Below are 25842 nucleotides of genomic sequence, written 5' to 3'. Positions count from 1 at the left end.
GGGGAGGGGACTGGTGGGAAACAAGGGGGCATATTCTACAGGGGTTGTATGGAGATCCCAGCAAACAGTCTTGAAACATATTCGAACTGGAAATTCCACATGAGAGTGGATGTCACGACGTCACTGCTCCTTCTACGCAAAAAGAGTTTGGTAAGTTAGATGGTTGGGAAATTGTCAGATGGTAACTTTAAGTGAGTAAGAGGTGGTACCATCAGAACTGAAGAGGTAAGATCCCCACTTTGGCAAGGAGGCTGCCTACAGGACTAGTCCAGAAGATGCCAGTGGGTAATCATACTCCACAATGATGAACTGGGTTCAATGATTTCAAAGCCAAACATTCTGCAGAGCCACAAACCTGGTAACCACTGTTCAACTGGGGTGAGACTAGACCCCAGCAAATAGTAAATACAAAGAAAGGTCCATCATCTGCACACCTAGAGGATTGACAACAAAGCAGTGGGGGGGGGGGGGGGATAAGCTTTCGCTTGCAATTGGTCTTTAGTTAATGAATATGGGTGAGCCATGTCAGCTCCTTAACAGAGAGGAGTCCCAAAAACCAGGACTGGGTAACAATGCCCGAGTGCCAAGCACGCAAGTGCAACAGGTAGGTGGATAACTCACGTTTTGGATCAGTATTGTGTATTGTCTGATGCTTCTTGTCACTATTGAGGGTAATCTGAGGGCCGTGCACAATTAGGATCTTCGTATTTATTGGCCAATCCCAAAGTCAATGTTTCTGCAACGGTTCCACCTTTCGAGACAATAACCATGAGCACACTGTGCCCACCTCACCCCAAGCAGAAGTAATCGACCAAATCAAATAGCCTGCACAACTGTCAGCATGAACCTGACAGTGTGTGCTATGCATCAGTTGGAACTCACAATGCGCTACTGCAGGAATACTCTTTCTCACAAACTGGATGATCTCAAGATGGCTGCTGTCAATCAGGCAAGACTGGAGCAGCTACACCTCAACCACTTCTATAAGAGGGAGAAAACACACACACACACACACACACACACACACACACACACACAAAGTTTCTGGCAGCCGAGGCTAGGCTGACTGACATGCCTGATGGGAAAAGCATTCAGTGGGCAGTGGAGAATATGAGGAAGGCTGGAATGGGAAGGCAAAGGGATAGCAGGACATGGGCTGCTTGTGTGAACATTCAGGGAGATGGTAGCAAGGGGGCAGGACTGCTAGTTGCACTCAGGAGATTGGAGGAGGGAGGGGAAAGATAAAGAGAAGTAGAGGGGAAAAAGATTACTGGGTACACTGGTTGAATAACAGGCTGTGCAGTCCTGGAGTGGAACCAGGGAATTGCACAGGTAGGTGAAGGACAAGGACTAGTGAATCTTGAGGCCAGAGGGATTACAGGAATGTAGGATATACTGCATGGAGAGTTGCTACCTGTGCAACTCAAAATGAAGCACATCATGCTGGGCAGCACGTTCATCAACTCGGTGCTCCAGCTGTCTCTCAGCCGCAGTTTGTCAGTGGTTATTCATGTAGACAGGCAGCTTGTTGTTTGTTATGCCCATGTAGAAAACCGCACAATAGTTGTAACTTAATTTGTAGATCACATGACTGATTTCGCAGGTAGCCCTACCTTTGATGGGATAGGTGATGCTTGTGATCAGTCTGGAGCAGGTGATGGTGGGAGGATGTATGGGACAAATCTTGCATCTATGTCTATTGCAGGGATATGAGCCACAAGATAAGATGTTAGGAGCAGAGCTGGAGTAGAGACGGACAGGGATACTGTGCAGGTTGGGTCAGTGGTGGAATATCACTGGGCACAGGTGGGAAGAATAGTGGGTACAATATTCTTCATTTCAGGGGATGACGAGAGTTTTCTCCTTCAGAAAAAGGTCTTTTGTCCAAAAGCTTAAATGCATAGCAGTCTTTTTATTGTGCCTGTCTGCGACTCGACATCTAGTCTATTTATGTTTTTTTTTTATACGTCTATTGTTTTGATTCCTATTCCTCTTTAATGTAAGTCCACATACTTCTACAGATTTTCAGGTAGTACAAAACTTTTATGATTGGTATATTACACCAAACAAACAAGCACACAACTTACACTGGACTCCATTTTCCACGAAGAGGCTTGCTAAATGCAATATCGATGCCAGTCGTTCTCTTGGAACCGTATCTGTACTCGAAGTTGACTTTCTCCCCACGACCAAGCAGATTAGGTGCCCGTAGTCCGACAACCAGAGATCCCTCGTTGTTTCCCACCATTGTGTTCACTCCTCCCATCAGACGTTTCAGTTCACGAACATGGAATGTTACCTATTTCAACAAACATACAAGTGTAATACAAATATTGTATACTTGGTGTGATATAAGAGGTGATGTGTTTTCTGTTGCGTTCAACAACAAATAAACTCTGAAAAGGAATTAAGATGACCAATGAAGAAACACACAATATGTCACCATGTGGTTACATTTTCACAAAAGCTACAATAAATAGGAACATGTCTCTGGATAGGGCACAGACTAAATGTGTCTGGAAATGACACACACAAAGAAAGGAAGGAAGGATTTCCAAAAACAGTTCCAGCAGGGTATGTGCAAAGGAACTGGAGGCAAGGAGGGAAGACACTTCATATCTTTTACAGTAGCACATACAGCAACATTCAGAAGGAAGTGAAGGAGCACCTTTTGGAGGTGCAAAGGACATATACATATAGCAGAAAACTGGTGGTGGTGGTGGTGGTGGTGGTGGTGGTGGTGGTGATGATGTCAGACAATGATGTAAGGTGACAAGCCCTTGAAAGCAACACATTATACTCTATCATCACAGGCATTTGCCACAGATTTCTGATGAATCCTTCGCAACGTCCTCCAGTTGAATGATGTTTAGATCCTCCACTGCCCCTCCCTGCCCTTCCATTCATATATGGTGCGCAGAAAGAACGGTTCCTGGCACAGATTCCACGCACACTAAGATGAGTCTACTATTGTCTTCCATGATCCCTGTGGGAGCAATACGAAGGGGATTGTTCAATATTCCTAAATTCCTCGTTTAAGACTGTCTCACACAGATTAAGATTAGCTGTAAATTTACTTTTCGGCTCATGAAATTGTTTCCAAGCAGGATCATTTCTGCTAGGCTGTTTCCCTGCTTGGAACCTTGCAATTTTTGCACGATAGCCCTGGGCTATGTCCCTTGTAGTGTTCTCCAAATGTTACCTGCGTTGACCTTATCAGGTGTCCTATTGCCATCTGATGACAGGTAGTTGAATGCATGTTCACACAGGGAAACAGAATCTCTTGCACCCACTCACTGCTCTGGAGTCTTCCTCAAATGATTTTTAAAAAACTATTCTACGTCTATATATGTACTCCACAAACCACAGTGAAGTTATTAGGATTCCTTCCTATTCCATTCACGTATGGAGTTGAGAAAGAATGAATGTTTACATGTGTCTGTGCATGCTGTAATTAATCTAATCTTATCTTCGCAATCCCTATGCGAACAATACATAGTGGGTTGTAGTACATTTGGAGCAATTCTTGAAAGTTTGTAAGTAGGCTTTCTTGGTATAGTGCACATCTATCTTCAAGTGTCTGTTGGTTCAGTTTCTTCAGCATCTTTGTGACACTCTCCCCAAAATCAAATAAACTTGTGACCATTCGTGCTGCCCTTTTCTGCATACAATAAATAAGTCCTGTCAGTCTTATTTGGTACGTATCCCACACACTGAAGCAATATTCTAGAATAGGTCGACAAGTGATTTGTATGCAATCTCTTTCGTAGATCACACAGTGTTCCATTATAGGTATCTGCATTATCTGCAAAAAGTCTTGAGGTTACTATTAATACTGTCCACAAGGTCATGAACACACAATGTGAAGTGAGGGTTCCAATTCACTTCCCTGAGGCACACCCAAAATAATTTCTACATTTGTCGATGACACTCCATGCAACGCAACATACTGTGTCCTCTCTACCAAAAAAATTCTCAATCCAGTCACAAATTTCACTTGATACTCCATATGGTCATACTTTTGACAGTAAATGTAGATGTGGTACTGAATCAAATGCTTTTTCAGAAATCAAGGAATATTGCATCTATCTGACTGGCTTGATCCACAGCTTTCAGTACGTCATATGAGAAAGGAGCGTGTACAGTTTCTCACAATCAAAGTTTTCGGAATCCATGCTGGTTGGCATGAAGAATCTTTGTAAACACTGTTGTGTTTTGGCAAAAGAAGCAAATTTTAACATGACAATACGAAAGGTGTAGGTGTAACTTAAAACCCACCACTGCAGACACTTCTCAGAGCAAGAGAAACAAATGAATGAATAAATAAATAAATAATACATAATAATAATATAAAATAAAACAAAGCACATAATGTACTGTCTTTTTTTTATCCTCTCCGCTCACAGCAATTCCATAAACTTTTTCATTCCAATCTCTTGACAAATTGAAGGTATAACCTATTTTCATCTTGAGAATTTACAAGTGGCTCATTAAAGCAAACAACTGTGTTTCTTAACAGAACTTAGAATAGTTGATTGGGAGGAGAGTAAGGGAAGGCACCAAACAACGAAGTCATCAGTCCCACGATCCAAAGTGTCAACACCTAAGGGAGGAGGGACACTAACAGAACAATCCAGTCAGTGGGAATGGAAAACAGTAAACAAAGAGACAGAAGGAACGTCTGAACAGCAAGAAGAGAAAGGAACAGGAGTGGTTGGTGGCAGATAAGGAGGGGCGAGAACAGGGGGCCCCAAAAGGCGCTATGTGCGACAGGGCACTGGCACTGCTGCCAACCCATCCCAGTCCTCATGTCATACCATTGTCATGACACAAAGAGGACAACAGGGGAAGAAGATAAGAAAAGGGAAAAGAAAATGGCACAAAAGACCAGACAAAACATAAGCAAAAGTTGGGGGAAGGGCTGGCCGGTGTGGAGGCAATGCCAAAGGCCAACCAACCAATGTCAATGCTAACCGAGGGACTCTCAAGTTAAGAAGGAAATTCATATGCTTCATTCTGGAAGGACAAACCACTTTTAGGAAGAAGACTGAAGGCAGACATAACTGTATGAGGGTTACCTGTTAACACCCACTAAGGAGGGTGGGAGGGCATATTTAGCGTGAAAGGCGAAAAGGTGGGGGATGGGGGGGGGGGGGGACTCCTGCCAGGAGAGGCAGACAGAAGAATGCACAAAGTTCGTCAGACTGGTTGCTGATATTCCTCAAGAGTCAGCCCATGACTGAGCAAAAAGGAACTTGACATGAAGCCGGCAAATCTGCCCCTCGAGAGATCACAGAGGTTGAGTTGGGGGAGGGGGGAGGGTGTACTTGGCTGCTCCATCAGCAAGCCTGTGATATCCACTTGGCTAGGAACACAAAGAAAATCAACCAAACAAGCAGCACGGTTAAGATTGGTGAGAAGGCTGTACATGGCAGAGACCAAATGGTGGCAGGCAAAAGCCTAAAGGAAACTCATTGAGTCCAAACATGACAAAATTGAAGGGAGGGAGGACCATTTAATAAAGTATAGGGCCTGGTAAATGGCCATCAATGAACACCACAAGGTGGTGGTCTGTATCAACGGAAGATGTGAAGGCATATTCCACGTGATCGACAGATTTAGAGTAATCAGTGTAAAAAAGCAATAGTATTCCACAATTCCCATAAAAATGGGCAAAAACAATCACAGAACACCATTGGAGTGATGGAGACTTTCAGACTACATGAGAAAGCCATTCAAATCTGGAACTGTGGAACTAACCAAGAGGGTGGGGTGTTTGGGTGAGAATGTGGGGAACAGGACAAAGAGGGAACATGGAAATCGCAGTGGACAGAAACGAGATGGAGCCCAACCAATAAACCCACCTGAGGGCAGGCAGGAGGCAAGAGATGTCCTGAAGCTGTGAAAAGAATAGAATAGGAATGGTAAGCAGGGAAAAAGCGGACAGCAACAGCATAGGAAACCAAGAGCTGGAACCGCCAGGGAGGGGTCCCTGCGTCAAACAGAAGACTATTGACAAGGCTGGTGTGAAAGTCACTGGCAGCCAAACAGATATGCCAATGGTATACAGAGTTCAAGAGGAGCAGTGTGGAGCAAACAGCTGAGCCACAAACATGGCAACCACAGTCCAGACAGGACAGGACAGGACTAAAGCCCGATAAAGGCACTGATATGAAGCAACCAAGTAAGCTTGTTGTCAAAAAGAATAAATGATTGATTGATTGAGAGGGTTCATGGGACCAAATGGTGAGGTCATCAGTCCCGCAATTCTGAAGTTAGTCACAGAAGAAAGAGCGGCCGCTAAAAGTGGACGGATCCAGTCAGGGGAGTCAAATTATAAAATAATTAAGTCAAAACACATATAGTAAAAGGCATAAAAGGTTAGTCCAAATCTAAAAACTGAACAAAAAGGGGCAGTCTTTCCATGGGGGAGTGGTCATGGGGTCCCAGACCAAGAAGACATGAAGTGAGATCCCAACTGCAATTACCCTGCCCCTGCTCCAGGAGTAAAGTAAAACCTTATATCTGGAAATAAAAACCACTTTCACGGAGGAAACTGAGGAATAGATTCAACGATCCATGAATTGTCTGCTAATATTAAACTCAAGGAATCGACAAGACTATACTTACCATCAAGGGTCAAAAGAAATGGACATTCCACTAATATATGGGTTTCTGTCAGTCTGGGTCCATGATCACATCATGGGAGTGGTTCATTACGTAGGAGGAAACAATGAGAGGCTAGTATGACCAATGCGTAGAAGACATAAAACAGTGGACTCCTTCCAAGAGGAGAGGAAGGAAGAGCACCTGCTTCTCTAGCCAAACGGTCAGCCAGTTCATTCCCTGGGATGTCCACGACTTGGGCCCCAGAGAAAGACAACTGAGTAGGTGGCACGGCCAAGGGCAGAGAGAAGCTCATGGATAGCAGAGACCAAAGGGTGGCGAGAACAGCATCAGTCGATAGCCTACAAGCTGCTGATTGAGTCTGAACAAATTAAAAACACTGTGGAGGGAGGCATGAGAAACAAACTGGAGGACTCTGTGAATGGCTAGAAACTCTGCTGTGAACACACTACATGATCCCAGCAATAAATGGTGTTCTAAGCCAGTAGGAGACGTGAAAGCGTATCCCATCTTATCGATTGTCTTAGAACCATCAGTGTAGAAGAAGGTGTCACCCTGGAACTCTGCAAGGATGGCATGCACAAGACACCGGAAAACCGTAGGGGTGACAAATCTTATGACCCTGGAACGGATTGGTCCTAATTTGTGGTCTAGGCACCTTCCAAGAGGAGGTATGGGAGAAGATATGGGGTGCATTCCTGTGAGTGGGGATGGAGATCCCGACAGAGGGAAGTGAGACGCTTGTCAACCAGCAATCTAACCTGTGGGCAGGTGTCGGGAGAAAGACATCCCTCGTTGGCCAACAGGACAAGGCACACGGGATGGTCAGGGAACTGGCGAATGGCGACTGCATAAGAAACCAAAGTTGGCTCCGTCATATTTGTAAAGGGGGAAATCGTCACTTCTGTGAGGCAACTGTCAATGGGACTAGTGTGAAAGGCACCAATAGCCGGATGCACCCCACAATGGTGAACAGAGTCAAGCAGTTGCAAAGTGGAAGGAGCTGACTACCGTAATCTAGTGTGGACAAGACCAGAGCACGGTAAAGATGAAGAGTGGTATGATCTGCACCCCAAGATGTGTGGGCCAGGAGATGGAGAGCATTACGCTTACACATGCATGTAGTCTTTAGGTGGCGAATTGGGGCAGCCATGTCAGCTTTTTATCAAAAATAGGGCCCAAGAAATGGGACTGTGCTACAACATCGAGGAGCTGGTCGCCTAAATCAAGTTCGGGATCGGGATGTACTGTGGGTTGACAGCAAAAATGCTTAACCCACATTTTGGAGGGAGAAATCAAGAAGACATGGGAGGTGGCCCATATAGAGGCCCAGCGGACGGTGCCTTGGAGACAGCGCTCAGCACATGCTGCAAAGTGGGAGCTGCATCAAATGCAAAAATCTGTTGACGTACAACGTTGAGGTAACCAGAGGCCCAACAGATGTTACAAGCCCATTGATGGCTACAAGGAAGAGTGTGACATTTAGAATAGCGCCCTGTCAGATACCATTCTCTTGAATCTGAGGGGTGCTGAGTGAAGCGCCAACTCAAACCCAGAAGAGCCGGTGAGATAAAAACTCACGGGTAAAAATCTGAAAGGGACCACGGAAGCCCGTGTCATGAAGGGCGACTAAAATGCGATGGTGCCAAGCCATGTCATATGCCTTATGTTGGTCAAAGAAGATCTCAACATGATGCCGGTGGTCAGTAAAAGCCTATCAGATGACCGTTTACAATCTGAATAAATGTTCAATTGGGGATTGTCCTGCCTGGAAATCACACTGATAAGGGGACAAAAGGTCCGAGCAGTTTACAAAGCACATTAATCAGATGAACTGGGCGGTAGCTGTTGAGAGACATTGGGTTCTTCCCAGACTTAAGGGCAGGGATAACTATACTGTCTCATGATTGTGACGGAGAAGCACCCATCGGCCAAACACAGTTGAAGATCTCGAGGGGATGTTGCCTATGGGGAACATCCAAGTGTTGGATCATCTGGTTGTGGATGGAATTCAGTTCTGGGGCCATGTCTTGTGAAGAAGTAAGAGCCTGCAAGAATTCCCATTCAGTGAAGGGTTCATTATACGGCTCAGCGTGGTGCGCTACGAAACAGAGAGGGGGTCTGCTCAACTCTGCATTTCTGCTGGAGAAAGGTAGCAGGACAGCAAGAAGAAGCCGTTGCCATCGCAAAGTGTGTCATGAGGTGTTCTGCGAGGACCAATGGATCAGTGCACAGAGCACCTTGGAGGTTAAGACTCTGGACAGCCCAGAAGGCTACAGAGCTTGGACCAAACCTGTAATGAAGAGGCACACATCCCCAGGGGGGAAACAGTGCCCCCAGCATTCCTTTGTACTCTGCTTAATAAGGTCACGTGCTTTAGTATGGAGACACTTAAAAGCGAGGAGGTTGGTCTGTGAAGGGTGGTGTTTAAATCGCTGCAGCGCCCATCGGCAGTCCTGGACAGCGGCTGCGACATCCTCTGTCCACCACAGTACCTACCAGCTGATGATGAGAGGGACCTGTGGATAGGGGTACAGCAGTGCCAGCAGCATAAAGAATAGTGCCAGAGACGCCTTGCATGATTGCATCAATGGAATTCAAGAGGGAGCTGCTGAAGTGCACAGCAGACAATATATAAAGGAAAATTGGCCCTGCGGAATGCCCAACATGGGAGCCTGTCTGCCTGGCAACAGCAGGGGAATGAAAGAATCACCGGAAAGTGGTCACTGTCACAAACGTCATTATGGAATGACCAATGTAGGGAAGCCACGAGAGCAGGGGAGAAGACTGTGAGATCGATAGCAATAAAGGTGCCATGAGTGGCATTGAAGTGGGTACGGGAACCATCACTGAGGGGAGACAAACCAAGGTCCGTAACAAACTGGTCAATAAGGAGATCTCTACCAGTTGAAGTGGCACTCCCTCACAGTGGGTGGTGGGCATTGAAGTCCCGAAGGAGGAGAAATGGTGGCGGGAGATGCTGGATTAAGGTAGCAGTTCAACGTAAGGGAGGGAGGTAGACATTGCAAATACTGACTGCCAGAGTCATTTGTACTCTAACCTATATTGCTTCCAGGTTGGTATGTAGGGGGATGTAGTCACTAATGACATCGGAGCAAACCAAAGTGCAGACCCCGTCAGACACTGCACCAGGACAGACACGGTTCTGACAGAATGCCCGATAACCATGAAATGTTGGAGATTAGATTAGATTAGATTAGATTAGATTTGCTTTCATTCCAATTGATCCGTAGTGAGGAGGTCCTCCAGGATGTATAACATGTCAGAAAAACAATAATACATGACAAATATTTACAACTCAAACAAATAGGCTAATGTACCATTCCACAGGTCCCAAGTGGAATGATCGTCATTTTTTTTTAATGAACACTATATGAAAGAATCATTTTACAAATACTAATGCACTGAATTGAAGCTAAAGTTTTTTATTTATTTATAAGGTAATAAACATGTAATACAACTACTATGACACTTATTTACAATGAACACATTACTGCACTGAAATGGTGCAGAAGTTATATAAAAATCAGTTGGTTCTACTGAGAAATTCATCAATGAAGTAGGAGTTGGCCACCAAGAAATCCTTTAGGCTTCTCTTAAACTGAATTTCATTGGTTGTTAAGCTTTTTATGGCTGCTGGCAAGTTATTGAAAATGTGTGTTCCTGAATAATGCACACCTTTTTGTACAAGACTAAGTGACTTTAAATCCTTGTGAAGATTATTCTTATTTCTAGTATTGATTCCATGAATTGAGCTGTTGGTTTGAAAAAGTGATATTTTTAATGACAAATTTCATTAAGGAATAAATATATTGGAGCTGTTGGTTTGAAAAAGTGATATTTTTAATGACAAATTTCATTAAGGAATAAATATATTGGGGAAGCAGTAGTTAGTATCCCTAGTACCCTAAACAGGCTTCTGCAGGATGTTCTTGAGTTCACACCCCATATAATTCTTACTGCACGTTTTAGTGCCCGGAAAACTTTAGCTTGGCTTGATGAATTACCCCAAAAAATAATCCCATATGACATTATGGAATGAAGGTAAGCATAGTATGCCAGCTTTTTTATTTTTATATCCCCTATGCCTGACACAATTTGCATTGCAAATAGAGATTTGTTAAGACGCTTCAGCAGTTCTGTGATGTGCTCCTCCCAGTTGAATTTATTGTCAAGCTGTAATCCCAAGAATTTAACACTGTCCACTTCTTCTATCTGCTGGTCATCATATGTTAGGCATATACTCATGGGACACCCCTTGTAAGTTCTGAACTGCATGTAGTGTGTTTTTTTCAAAGTTTAATGACAAAGAATTGGCTAGGAACCAGTGATTAATGTCCACAAATATTTTATTAGCTGATCTTGCTAAGAGTACAACTGATTTGCTATTTATTGCAATGTTTGTACGATCAACAAACAAAACGAACTTGGCATCTGGTAATGTTACTGATGAAAGGTCATTGATATACACAAGAAAAAGTAAGGGCCCTAAAATGGAACCTTGTGGGACCTCACATGTATTAAGTTACCAGTTGGATGATGCCTGATAGCTTGATACATGTCTCTTTCCTAATAATACCCTTTGTTTCCTGCCAGACGCATAAGATTTGAACCATTTTGCAGCATTTTCTGTTACACTATAATATTCTAATTTACTTAAAAGGATATTGTGATTTACACAGTCAAATACCTTTGGCAGATCACAAAATATACCAGTAGCCTGCAATTTTTTGTCTAATGAATTAAGCACATTTTCACTGTAAGTGTAGATAGCCTTCTCAATATCAGAACCCTTTAGAAATCCGAACTGTGACTTTGACAGTATGTTATTTGAGATAAGATGGTTATAAAGCCGATTGTACATTACTTTTTCAAAAATTTTTGAGAATGCTGGCAAAAGTGAAATTGGACGGAAATTTGATGCTATTTCTTTATCTCCCTTCTTAAACAGTGGCTTAACTTCAGCATATTTCAACCGTTTAGGAAATATTCCACCGATAAACAACTGGTTACGCAGATAGCTTAATATGTTACGTAATTCAGAATCGCATTCTTTAATTAACTTTGTTGATATTTCATCATACCCACTAGATGCTTTTGATTTTAAAGATTTTATGATGGACATTATTTCTGCTGGGGTAGTGAGGGTCGGATTCATATTATGGAAGTTACTTGAAATATCTGGTCTGAGCTATTCCATAGCAGCATCTACAGAACCTGACAACCCCATCTTTTCAGTAACAGTTATAAAATGTTTGTTCGAAAGCTCTGCAACACTATACACATCTGTCACCAATGTATCATTTACTCTTAATGCTATTTGTCCCTCTTCATGTCTGGTTCTACTGGTCTCCTCCCTTACTATATCCCATACTGTCTTTATTTTGTTATCTGATATGACTATCTTTTCCTTGTAATATATTTGCTTTGATGTCTGTATTACAGTCTTTAATATTTTGCAGTATTTCTTGTAATGTGCTATAGTATCAACATCGGAACTGTTTCGGATTGACAGATACAGTTTTCTTTTTGTTTTACAAGGTACCCCTATTCCTTGAGTAATCCATGGCTTCTTTGTAGACTCTGCTCTAACCTTGGTAAGTTTTGGCGGGGAAACAGTGTTCAAATAAGGTAAGCACTTTATTAGGGAAAGTGTTATATTTTTCATTCATGCCATGAGCACTGTAAACATCAGTCCAGTGAATGTCTCTGAGGAGTGTCCTAAAATAATCAATTTTTGGCTCATTGATTACCCTCTTGAGCTCAGAATTAACAGATTTTATATCCTGTTCAGTATTAACATTTAACAGAAGGAACTGCATGTCATGGTCTGAGAGGCCATTGACTATTGGTTTTGTAATATAATTTTGTTCATAGTACTTTTCTATAAAGATATTATCAATGGCTGTTTGTGAGCAATTGGCTAACCTAGAGGGGAACTTTACTGTGGGAATTAAGTTGAATGATAGTGTTACTAACTCAAATAAGTTCTTATTGGGAGAGTCTTTAAGGAAATCTACATTGAAATCACCAGCAACCACTATTTCTTTTGTTTTTGGTTGTTAAATGGGCCAGTACAGCTTCAAGGTGGTTTACAAACAGATTAAAGTTACCAGCACCTGTGCTCTATATACACTTAACATTATGAAGGATTTTTTGTGAAATTCTACTTCTGTTGCACATGCTTTCATGTGCTGTTCTAGAAAAAATTTATGACTGTATGTTCTTAGATTCATGACAGTTCCTGATGAATCTGGCAACTCCTCCTTTCTCTATTTCTGAGCTAGAAAAGTGAGATGCTAACCTAAACCATGTAGCACTTAAAAGTTCTATACCAGTGGTCACATGATGTTCAGAGGGGCAGATTATGTCAGCTGGGTCTGAAGACTAATTCATCTATGCAGATAATTAATTAATTCATTAATTTTATTTCTCAGTCCTCGAATATTTTGATGCAATAAAGATAGCTGACATTTCACACTGACTGAGTTAAAATTGGGTAGAGTTAAAATATCTGCTGACTGTTGAAAATTCTTAACCAATAGCTGTTTATGCCGATGTAATAAGCTAGGATTATGTTTTTTTGGTTTCTTTCTCAAACTGAAGGTTTGTCTCAGTCCTAATCTCTCTTAAAATTTGGTTTCTTTCTGTCCTCGCTACCCTAAAAAAGGGTCTTTTCTGAACCTTATAACCAATGGTATTTTATCACTCACGACAGTACCTCTCCCCTTTAACTTTCCTCCTATTTTCCCAGCCAGTTTACCCTTCCCCTTCCTGTTGAGGTGAAGGCCATGCCCAGTATAACCCCACCTATTGAGAGAATCAACAGGAGCCACACCAATGTGTGACACTGCACCCGACATAAGCAGCCGTTACAACTCTAAATTAACTCTCTTGACAGAAGAGTTCAAATGAGGTCGGCCGTGGTGCCCAAGAACAGATACAAACTCAACACTAGTATGCTTCGATGCTGATGCAATCTTTGCCAGGTCACACTCTATACTGTACCCAGGATCTCTGTCAATACTATTACCTGCCCCACCCACTATAACCACGGTGTCTTCCTTTGTGAAATCTTTGGAAAGTGATCCTAAATCCTCTGTTACCTGCTCCAGACCAGCACTAGGTTTAAAAAAATTGGTGACCTGGTAATCTGATCCCAGTTCATCCTGCAAAAGTAGGCCAACACCTCCTCCATAGGAACTACCTAACAACAATACTTTCTTTCTCTTTACTGATTTCCCTACATTCTTACTTTTCATTTTGCTGCTGAAAGTTTGTTGTGCCCTGTCTACACCTGCAACTGCTTGAGGGTCACCAGCTTCTAACTGAAGCAACAGGTCAAATCTATTTTCCACATTCACCACAAAGCTGTCAGACCAAGTTCTAGGCCTGTTCCTCCTGTTGCCTGTTGCCACTTCCCACCTCTCTTTACCCTTCTCCCTCCTTAACCTGTCAAGATCTCCCCTGGCCTTTTCTAACTCAGCCTGATGGGTGGCAATTTTCCCCTCCTGTTCTAGTATCTTCCTATCTCTACTACAAATCCTACAAAACCACTGATGAGTCTCATTTATTTCCCCTATTCCCGCGCCACTACAGTCACCCACATGGAAAAAACTACAGCACCCATCACACCAAAGCCCCAACCTAACAATTCTACGGCAAGTCAAGCACTTTACACTCATGATAATCGTAATAGTTTATTAAAAATAAGTCAGTTAAACTACAGATAAACACGAAAATAGGGTTCCACAAATTTGGCCTATACGCAACTGTGTGTAAACAAAAACACGCAAGTTTCTGAAATAACAACTTAAACTTTACACTACTTTCCATAAATCCTAGTTAAATAATGAAGAGGTGCGCTACAGTTAAATTGCACGAGAGAGCAAAGAACAACTAAACGATATTCTATAGATTTGCTGCAGCAAAACGTAAACAGAAAATATGACTGTATGATCTTTTCGCATTTTCTGCTATACTACGTAAAGAAAAATGAAACCTTTAATGGTACACTTAAAAGGCACACTAATGCACCTATTTACCACGTTTTTAATCAGTAGTAAACTATATGTTGTTATAATCTAAAATGACTTATCTTTACGAGAACACCAAAACTCGTGCTAGTCACCTGGCTGCCGTGGTCATCATGGAAATGCATTTCTTGAAGAACAAGATGGAACGCAGAATAGGAGGAGACAAGATGATGTATTTCTGGGAGGTGACGATAGTATCTGTTGCAATTCCACTGGATGATTGTGTGGCTAGAGTCCAGGTTAGACATAAAGAAGCTGTGGGATCATGTCACTCGGCCAGCGGTCGTCACCGACAAGGATGGGGTGAAATCCATAAATAAGATGGGAGACTCAGGTTGCGAGGGGTAGATGGCACCTCCAGGGGCACTGGAGGGTCTTGGCTTTGGACTTATGTTTCACCTCCACCTCCTCCTCCTCCTCCTCCTCCTCCTCCTCCTCTTTCAGAGATGGAGGAGGGCTGCAACCGAAATAAGAGCAGGCAACACTGGGGCGCACAGATGGTGCGTCTCGTGGCCAAATGGTGGTAAGAGTCTTCCAGCCTGAGAGAGACCGGGGAGAGGGTCCCAGAAGGGAGCCCAATCACTAGAAGGTGTCGAAGAGGGGGGGGCACTTCTTTGGGTGGGGAGGGGAAGCAGCTCCCGGACGGGAGGTCGTGGGAACTGTTGGCGAGGGGGAGGGGAGAGGGGCTGGGGTAAGGAAGAGGTAGGAGGGGAAAAGGATGTAAAAGATGCAGAAGTGGAAGATAATGACACTGGATGGAGTGTCTCAAACTTTTGGCGAGCCTCCGCATGAGACAGGCGATCCAGGAACTTGTTCTTTTGAATCTTCTTTTCTGTTTTGTAAGCTGGGCAACCCGGTGAGGGAGGGGAGTGGCAGTCGTGACAATTGCCACTCACAGGTGGCGGAACACAGGGGCCTCCCTCATGGAGTGGATGCCCACAGTCACCACTCAGAGGTTCCACCGTATAGCACGAAGACATACGCCCAAAACGCAAGCACCAAAAGCACCTCATGGATGGTGGGGCATATGGCTTCACGTCACATCTGTAGCACATAACCTTGACCTTCTCTGGGAGGGTATCCCCCTCGAAAGCCAGAATGAAGACGCCAATATCAGTGTGGTTATCTTTGCGACCCTTCTGCACACGTCGAACAAAATGAATGCCGCATTGCTCCAGATTAGCCCAGAATTCATCATCAGTTTGCAGGATGAGGTCTCTACAAAAAAAATCACTTTCTGGACCATATTCAGAGATGGGTGAGAAGTAATAGACACTGGGATATTGCCAAGATGATCACAAGCACAAACAGTTGCAGATTGGTAGACAGAAGAGGCTTTGATCAACAGGGAGCCCAACGGCATCTAAGAGACTTCACTTCACCAAATTTGTCCTCAATATTCTCCACAAGAAACAATGGCTTTGTGGTGGTGAATGTGTCGCCATTCGTCCTAGTACAGACGAGGTATTGGGGAAAGTGTTTCATCCCAAGACAGCAAGCCTGGCCCTCCTCCCATGGTGTAGTCAGGGTGGTCATCAGGAACCTGGCCATTGGAGGCCAGGAAGGGAACAAGTAGTCGCAATCACAGTGGTCACTGTGTGGAGAGCAATATAACGAAGGGAGAAGGCGAGTGGAAGTGAGCAAAAGATCAATGGCAGAGAAAATGCCATAAGCAGTACTAAAATGGGTAGGGAAGTCATCATTAAGAATGCACAGGTCATGGTCCACAAGAAACTGGTCTATTAGGAGACCCCTGTTAGATGAGAAAGCACTGCCCCAGAAGGGATGATGGGCATTACAATCCCCACAGAGGAAGGAAGGGAAGGGGAAGTTGTTGGAGGAGGGCAGTTAGGGCAGTGGGCATAGGTGGCTCGTCAGGAGGGAGATGAGGGACTGCAAACCGTGACTCCTGACTAACTGAACACAGACAGAAATTGCTTCCAATATGGTACAAAGGGGAATCCAGGTACAAACAATGTCTGTGTGGCCCAACATGGAAACACCACTGGAAGCCCCAAAACAGTCGACCTGGTTCTGACAGAGATCATGGAACCCACAAAGGGCCGGTGAGTGAGCAACGGTAAAATGAGATTCCTGGTGGGTGAACCCAGCTGCAGAATACCAGGAAATAAGAAATTGCAAGTCCAGAAGGTGACGGTAATATCCATTACTTTCCATTGGATAAGCACTGAGGCCTCCAGTCTGGGAGACGCCAAGGAGGGGGTACCTGAGAGGAGGCTGCCCATCGACAGCAGAAACCAATACAGTGGAACACCTCTTCAGTGGAGTAGGAGGAGCAGTACCCAAAAGGTTGGTTGGTTGGTTGGTTGGGGGATTAAAGGGACCAGACTACTATGGTCATCGGTCCCTTTTTCCAAAGACAAAGAACACCCACAGAGAATAAAAACGAGGAACAGAAGAGATCACAGACGATTCAGAACAGGAGAGACTGAGACAAAGACAAGACAAAACGAAACGAACGAAAACCACAGAGAATGACGGTGGTTGGCCGACCATAGAAATAAATAAGGAAAAGCCAACCACTTAGAAACACATTAAAAAATCAGTGTAAAATCATAGGCCAAAGGCCAGAATCAACACAAAACAATAAAATAAAACAGAAACACTCAGATTAAATGATAAAATCCCCCTGCCCGAATAAAACGTAAAACTAAGTCAGCCATAGCGGAGTCGTCTGTTAAAAGGGCAGGGAGCGTATCAGGCAGCGCAAATGTCTGCCTGACCACAGCTAAAAGGGGGCAGGCCAACAGAATGTGGGCCACTGTCAAAGCCGCCCCGCAGCGACATACAGGAGGGTCCTCCCTGCGCAGTAAATAACTGTGTGTCAGCCGGGAGTGGCCAATGCGGAGCCGGCAAAGAACTACCGAGTCCCTGCGAGTGGCTCGCAGGGATGACCGCCACACAGCCGTCGTCTCCTTGACAGCACGGAGTTTATTGGACATTGTCAGTTCGCGCCATTCCTCGTCCCATAGCGCCAAGATTTTGCGGCGGAAGACTGCCCGCAAATCAGTCTCAGGGAGGCCAAGGTCTAGAGATGGCTTGCTGGTGGCCTCTTTCGCCAGGCGGTCAACATGTTCGTTACCCGGGATACCGACATGACCGGGGGTCCACACAAAGACCACAGAGCGGCCGCAACAGGCGAGAGTATGCAGAGACTCGTGGATAGCCATCACCAAACGAGAACGAGGGAAACACTGGTCGAGAGCTCGTAAACCGCTCAGGGAATCGCTACAGATAACGAAGGACTCACCTGAGCAGGAGCGGATATACTCTAGGGCACGAAAGATGGCGACCAGTTCAGCAGTGTAAACGCTGCAGCCATCCGGCAAGGAACGTTGTTCGGAACGGTCCCCTAGAGTGAGCGCATACCCGACACGACCAGCAACCATCGAACCGTCAGTGTAGACAATACCAGAGCCCTGATACGTGGCCAGGATAGAATAAAAGCGGCGGCGGAAGGCCTCTGGAGGGACTGAGTCCTTCGGGCCCTGTGCCAGGTCCAGCCGAAGGCAAGGGCGACGAACACACCATGGGGGTGTAGGCAAAGTAGCCCGGAAAGTAGGTGGAACAGTAAAAACCTGAAGCCCAGAGAGAAGCTCTTTGACGCGGACCGCTATTGTACAACCAGACCGGGGCCGACGATCTGGCAGATGGACGACCGATCGCGGGAACAGGAGACGATAATTTGGATGCCCGGGCGAGCTTAGAACATGGGCAGCATAAGCGGCCAGCAAACGTTGGCGTCGGAACCGCAGGGGAGGTACACCTGCCTCCACTAGTACGCTGTCCACGGGGCTGGTGCGGAAAGCACCAGTGGCAAGGCGTATCCCGCTGTGGAGAATTGGGTCCAGCACCCGTAACGCAGATGGGGATGCTGAGCCATAAGCCAGGCACCCATAATCCAGACGGGACTGGATTAACGCCTGGTAGAGCCGCAACAGGGTAAAGCGGTCGGCGCCCCAGCGGGTGTGGCTCAAGCATCTCAGAGCGTTTAGATGCCGCCAACACGTCTGTTTAAGCTGCCGGATATGAGGCAGCCAAGTCAACCGGGCATCGAAAACCACCCCCAAAAACCTGTGGGTCTCCACCACAGCAAGGAGTTCGTCGGCAAGATAAAGCCGCGGCTCAGGATGGACTGTTCGGCGCCGGCAGAAATGCATAACGCGGGTCTTGGCTGCCGAAAACTGAAACCCATGGGCTACAGCCCAAGACTGCGCCTTACGGATAGCGCCCTGTAGCTGACGTTCAACAGCTGCAATGCTGGGAGAGCTGTAATAAAGGCAGAAGTCGTCAGCATACAGGGAAGCGGAGACAGAGTTTCCCACGGCCGCAGCAAGACCGTTAATGGCAATTAAAAACAGACAGACACTTAAAACGGAACCCTGTGGCACACCGTTCTCCTGGACGTGGGAGGAACTATACGAGGCCGCGACTTGCACGCGGAAGGTACGACACGACAGAAAATTGCGGATAAAAATCGGCAGAGGACCCCGAAGACCCCATCCATGGAGCGTAGAAAGAATGTGATGACGCCATGTCGTATCGTACGCCTTCCGCATGTCGAAAAAGACAGCGACCAGGTGCTGACGGCGGGAAAAGGCAGTACGGATGGCCGACTCCAGGCTCACCAGATTGTCGGCGGCGGAGCGGCCTTTACGGAACCCACCCTGAGATGGAGCCAGAAGGCCCCTAGACTCCAGTACCCAATTCAAGCGCCGGCTCACCATCCGTTCAAGCAACTTGCAAAGAACGTTGGTGAGGCTAATGGGACGGTAGCTGTCCACCTCCAGAGGGTTCTTTCCAGGCTTCAAAACGGGGATGACAATGCCTTCCCGCCATTGCGACGGAAACTCCCCCTCGACCCAAAGACGGTTGTAAAGATCGAGAAGGCGCCGCTGGCAGTCCACTGAAAGGTGTTTCAGCATCTGACAGTGGATGCCATCTGGCCCAGGAGCGGTATCAGGGCAAGCAGCTAGGGCACTGCGAAATTCCCACTCACTGAATGGAGCATTGTAAGATTCCGGGTGGTTGCTGCGAAACGAAAGGCTCCGACGTTCCATCCGCTCTTTAATGGAGCGGAAGGCCTGGGGGTAATTCGCAGAAGCGGAACTCATAGCAAAATGCTCTGCTAAGCGATTTGCAATGACGTCGGAGTCGGTACAAACGGCTCCATTCAGTGAGAGCGCAGGGACGCTGGCAGGGGTCCGATAGCCGTAGACGCGTCGAATCTTGGCCCAGACCTGCGAGGGAGTGACATGGAGGCCAATCGTGGACACATACCGCTCCCAGCACTCCTTCTTGCCCTGGCGGATAAGGAGGCGGGCCCGCGCACGCAGCCGTTTGAAGGCGATAAGGTGGGCTAAGGAGGGATGTCGCTTGTGACGCTGGAGCGCCCGCCGGCGATCTTTAATCGCTTCAGCGATCTCAGGCGACCACCAAGGCACAGCCTTCCGCCGAGGGGACCCACAGGAATGGGGAATGGCAGATTCGGCGGCAGTAACGATGCCGGTGGTGACCGATTGAACCACCGCATCAATGTCATCGGTAGAGAGAGGCTCAAAAGCGGCAGTGGAGGAGAACAAGCCCCAGTCAGCCTTATTCAGAGCCCATCTGCTAGGGCGCCCAGAACAGTGGCGCTGTGGTAGTGACAAAAAGATCGGAAAGTGGTCACTACCACACAGGTCGTCATGCACACTCCATTGGACAGACGGTAAGAGGCTATGGCTACAGATGGAAAGGTCGATGGCGGAGTAGGTGCCATGCGCCACACTGAAGTGTGTGAAGGCACCATCATTTAACAGCGAGAGATCGAGTTGCGACAATAAATGCTCAACGATGGCGCCTCGACCTGTTGCCACTGACCCACCCCACAGAGGGTTATGGGCGTTGAAGTCGCCCAATAGCAAGAAAGGTGGCGGCAATTGGGCGACCAGTGCAGCCAGGACAAGCTGCGAGACATCACCATCCGGTGGGATGTAAAGACTGCAGACGGTAACAGCCTGTGGCGTCCACACGCGTACAGCGACAGCCTCTAAAGGCGTCTGGAGAGGGACAGACTCGCTGTGCAGAGTGTGAAGAACATATATGCAGACGCCACCAGACACCCTTTCATAAGCTGCTCGGTTCTTATAATAACCCCGATAGCCACGGAGGGCGGGGGTTCGCATTGCTGGAAACCAAGTTTCCTGGAGAGCAATGCAGAAGAAAGGGTGAAGGCTGATAAGTTGGCGGAGCTCAGCGAGATGGTGGAAGAAACCGCTGCAGTTCCACTGGAGGATGGTATTGTCCATGGCTGAGAAAAGCGTGACAGGACGGGGAAGGCAGATTACGCCGCTGGGTCACCTGCTGCCTCCGATTGAGCACCTGTGCTAGTGTTATCCATGGCGTCTGAGGGACCGGCGAGTTCTAGGTCCTCAGCGGACGCCAGGATCTCCACCTCGTCCTCAGACGCAGATCTGTAAGGTGGCGGTGGGGTGGCTGCCACCGCGAGTTCCTTGGGCTTAGAGCTCTTCTTCTTTGATTTCTCACGCTGCTCCTTGGGTTTAACTGGCTGGGAGGGCTTCACCGATTCAGTCTCCGGGACTGAGGAGGATCGTGAAGCCCGTCGACCAGCTGATTGCGGGCACTTACGCCACTGGCGGTCGTCAGCCTTCCCACTGGTGGAAACCTGGGAAGGGAGGGACCCGAGGGACCCCTTGCGAGCGTGAGAAGCCGAAGAAGTTGGACACTTCTCCGGCTGAGAAGCAGGGACGGACGTCCCTGATGGGGGGGATGGTGTTGCCCCTGAGGTAGGTGGCGCAGGAGCAACCCGGTGGGTAGAGCCCCCCACTGGCAAGGGGGCAGGAGGAGTCTTACTGGTTATCGAGCTGGCTGGAAGTCGTGAAACTGATGGGGCGAGCACAGGTGTTGTAGCGGCGGCGTAGGATGACGTCATTCGCACGGGATGTAATCGGTCGTATTTCCGCTTGGCCTCAGTATAAGTCAGTCGGTCCAGGGTCTTATACTCCATGATTTTGCGTTCTTTCTGGAAGATTCTGCAGTCTGGCGAGCAAGGTGAATGGTGCTCCCCGCAGTTGACACAGATGGGAGGCGGGGCACATGGAGTATCGGGATGAGACGGGCGTCCGCAATCTCGACATGTGAGGCTGGAAGTGCAGCGGGAAGACATATGGCCAAACTTCCAGCACTTGAAGCACCGCATCGGGGGAGGAATATAGGGCCTGACGTCACATCGGTAGACCATCACCTTGACCTTTTCCGGTAACGTATCACCCTCGAAGGCCAAGATGAAGGCACCGGTAGCTATCCGATTTTCCTTCGGACCCCGATGAACGCGCCGGACGAAATGTACACCTCTGCGCTCTAAGTTGGCGCGCAGCTCGTCATCAGACTGCAAAAGAAGGTCCTTATGGTAAATTACTCCCTGGACCATATTTAAACTCTTATGCGGTGTGATCGTAACAGCAACATCCCCAACTTGTCACAAGCAAGTAACCGTCGTGACTGGGCAGAGGATGCCGTTTGGATCAGGACCGATCCAGAGCGCATTTTTGACAAGCCCTCCACCTCCCCAAACTTGTCCTCTAAATGCTCGACGAAGAACTGAGGCTTTGTTGAGAGAAAAGACTCCCCATCAGCTCTCGTACAAACTAAGAATCGGGGCGAATAAGTGCTACTGCCATCCTGAGATTTACATTCCTCCCACGGCGTGGCCAGAGAGGGGAACGTTTTCGGATTGTACTTTTCAGCATTAAATTGAGCCCGAGAAAGCTTAGAGACTGCTGGCGGCTGGCCGCCAGCGATATATGATGTACCACGCTTCATTGCGGGTCATCCGCCCTGATGCCACCTACTCCGACCAAGGGCCCTCCCCACGGGCGCCACCCAGCCACAGCAAAGGCCACCTGGCAGGATGGCCATTGCCGGGAGTCCTGATGCCCCAGGGAGATGGGCATCTACTCCTTGGCATACGTGGGGAGTGAACGGCGCAGGCATCAGTAGAGCGATCCCTGTGTTGTCAGGGGGCTACAACCAAGAGGGTACATGGCGACCCCACCACAACGGACTGGCTACCGTGCTGGATCTTAGGTGCAAAAATGGCCAAGGTCGTCGTCACAGTTAAAAGAAACACTGCAGAGTGCAGCGTGGTAATCGCCCAACAGATCGAAAACGAGCGGGACACCATTGCAACGACGAGAAAGACGGCTATAGGTCTAATTGCACGAAGGATACAGTGCACCATGTAAGGTGCCCTTCCCCAATTGGCTCGCTCTTCGGAATAATTTAGAAAGATGGAGGTCAAACCCGAGAGGGGACCATCACATAAGGCCGAAACATGTGAGACTCCTTTTAGTCGCCTCGTACGACAGGCAGGAATACCGCGGGCCTATTCTAATCCCCGAACCCGCAGGGGGGAGTACCCAAAAGGGAGAGTGTGAGTACTGCAGGGGAGGAGGAGAGAACAGGGGGTGGGACTAAGTAAGGAGGAGGGAGGAATGGGAAAGGATATAACAGAGGAAAAGTTAGATGTCATAGACACAGGGTGACGATCATATTGCTGAAAAGCCACACTGTAGAATAAATGATCTTTTCCCTCTCATAAACTGGGCAACCCGGCGAGCGTAGAGAGTGATGGAGATGACACTTAACACACACAGGTAGTGGAACCCAGGGGCTCCCCTCATGGGGTGGGTATTCACATTCCCCACAGAGAGGGTCTGCTGTACAGTGAACAGACCTGTTCCTGAAATGCAAACACCAAAAACATCTCATGGGTGGCGGGACATGTAGCTTCACATCCACCAATAACCATACCCTTGACCTTCTCTGCATGGTTATCTCTCTCCAATGCCACAAACAAAGCACTGGTATTGATGAGATTATTCTTACAGCCTTTCTGAACATGCTGAACAAAATGAACGCTCCGCCGTTTGAGACTGCCCTGAAGTTTCTCATCACTTTGCAGGATGAGGTACCTATGTGAAATAACACACTGAACCAAATTCAAAGACAGATAAGGAGTAACGGACACTAGTATATCTACCTCCCTCAAGTTTAAAGAAAAATTCGATAAGTTAGCGACATTTTATACACAGCAGTGTATGACCTATCATGCACTAAATGCATCATAGTGGCCACTATTTATCATTGTAAACTAATGTAATTTTGTACAGCAGTTTGCTTAATTTTGAGCTATCATTATAAATGTGACCATTAATGAAATGGTATACAGTTCATCATGAAGTTGTTGAATGAGGCTATGAGGTGCGAGAGAAGCAAATTTTTTATTACTGAGTAGTTTCTAGAACTGTGTATTAATACTGAGTTTGTGTGTGATAGAAGCTGTTATTGGTGCTTGCAGGCCCTCCTGCCTGTTGTCACTTGAGCTCTCAAGCACAGAATTCAGACGCGCGACCAATGTGAATGTCAAACGTTGAGAATGTGCTAATTGCTGTGTAGATCTTTCAGGCTATAATAAAATAATATTGCCAAATGTTTTCCATAATAGTTAAGTCATGTATTTATGAGATCTTGCTATTTGAGTATTTTTTTTTAAACTAACAGCTTTTACAAATTGTTATTTTTCATATTCACAAGGCCTGATAATAGCCTAGTGAGCTCAGATCTGTAGTTACGTTTAAGTTATATTTGTGTAAAGTAATTTTTTATGAGTTTAAATTTAGGGCCATAAGGCAGTTTTTCTTTTAAATTTTTTTGAATTATTCTCATTGCTTTTATACAATTGAATAATCTGTGTAGATCACCACAATTTGCAAATACTAATTAATCATTGTGTTAATACCAGTGCTCTATTTTAATTAATGTGCCGAAAATAAATTTTTGTATCCTCAAATGGTTCAGCATTCCACTCCAGCAGCCCATGCATCCTGTTTACCAATCCTATACCTCTGCCCTTCTTTGTAGATGTTCACTATTTCCTGTTAGTCCTATTTAGTACGGTTCCACATATCTGACCAATGTTTTACGATATTTTGTAGGCACTCTCATTTGTGCATACATTAATCATATTCCCTTAGTATTCTACCAATGAAACGAAGTTTGCTGCCTGCTTTACCTACAACTGAACATATGCATTCCACATTTCGTATCCCTACAAATTGATATGTGGGCGCACGCACGTGCACGTGCACCCGCACGTGGTATAGGGACGGGGGGGGGGGGGGGGGGGAAGACGGGGTATCGGGGGAGGCGGGGGGAGGAGGAGACGGGGTATCGGGGGGCGGGGGGGGGAGGAGACGGGGTATCGGGGGGCGGGGGGGGAGGAGACGGGGTATCGGGGGCGCGGGGGGGGGGGGGAGGAGACGGAGTATCGGGGGGGGGGGGGGGGGGGGGGGAGGAGACGGGGTATGGGGGGGGCTGGATGCAGGAGACGGGTTATCGGGCGGTGGGGGGGAGGAGACGGGGGACCGGAGGGCGGGGGGCGGAGACGGGGGAGGGGCGTGGGGCGGAGACGGGGGAGGGGCGGGGGAGTGACGGGGGAGGGGCGGGGGGGGGGGAGACGGGGGAACGGAGGGCGGGGGGGAAGGGAGGAGACGGGGGACCGGGGGCGGGGGGAAGGGAGGAGACGGGGGAGCGGGGACGGGGGGGAAGGGAGGGAGGAGACGAGGGAGCGGGGACGGGGGGGAAGGGAGGGAGGAGACGAGGGAGCGGGGACGGGGGGAAGGGAGGGAGGAGACGAGGGGGCGGGGGGAGAGAGTGGGAGTGTGGCGGGAGGGGGGGGGAGTGGTGGGAGCGGGGGTGGGAGCGGGGTCAGAGTGGTGGGAGAGGGGTCAGAGAGTGGTTGGAGCGGGGGGAGAGAGAGTGGTTGGAGCGGGGGGGGGGGGGGGGGGGAGAGAGTGGTTGGAGCGGGGGGGGGGGGGGAGAGTGGTTGGAGCGGGGGGGGAGAGAGTGTGGTAGAAGCGGGGGGGGGGGGGGGGGGAGAGAGTGGTAGGAGCGGGGGGGGGGGAGAGATTGGTAGGAGCGGGGGGGGGGGGAGAGAGTGGTAGGAGCGGGGGGGGGGGGGAGAGAGAGTGGTAGGAGCGGGGGGGGGGAGAGAGAGTGGTAGGAGCGGGGGGGGGGGAGAGAGAGTGGTAGGAGCGGGGGGGAGAGAGAGTGGTTGGAACGGGGGGGGAGAGAG

At 47.5% G+C, this 25842-nt stretch overlaps 1 protein-coding gene across 1 annotated transcript in view; it reads right to left on the bottom strand.

Moving 5' to 3' along the window:
* The window catches only part of LOC124711309 (sorting and assembly machinery component 50 homolog B), a 111146-nt gene that overhangs the window by 57325 nt on the left and 27979 nt on the right, over positions 1-25842 (bottom strand). Inside the window, exon 5 of the mRNA XM_047241325.1 lies at positions 2088-2299. Within this exon, the coding sequence (XP_047097281.1) occupies positions 2088-2299 (212 nt within the window). The remainder of the gene's footprint in view (positions 1-2087; positions 2300-25842) is intronic.

Source organism: Schistocerca piceifrons, chromosome 8 (assembly GCF_021461385.2).
Source record: "Schistocerca piceifrons isolate TAMUIC-IGC-003096 chromosome 8, iqSchPice1.1, whole genome shotgun sequence".
Classification (NCBI taxonomy): domain Eukaryota; kingdom Metazoa; phylum Arthropoda; class Insecta; order Orthoptera; family Acrididae; genus Schistocerca; species Schistocerca piceifrons.
This window is presented reverse-complemented; position numbering and strand designations above follow the sequence as displayed.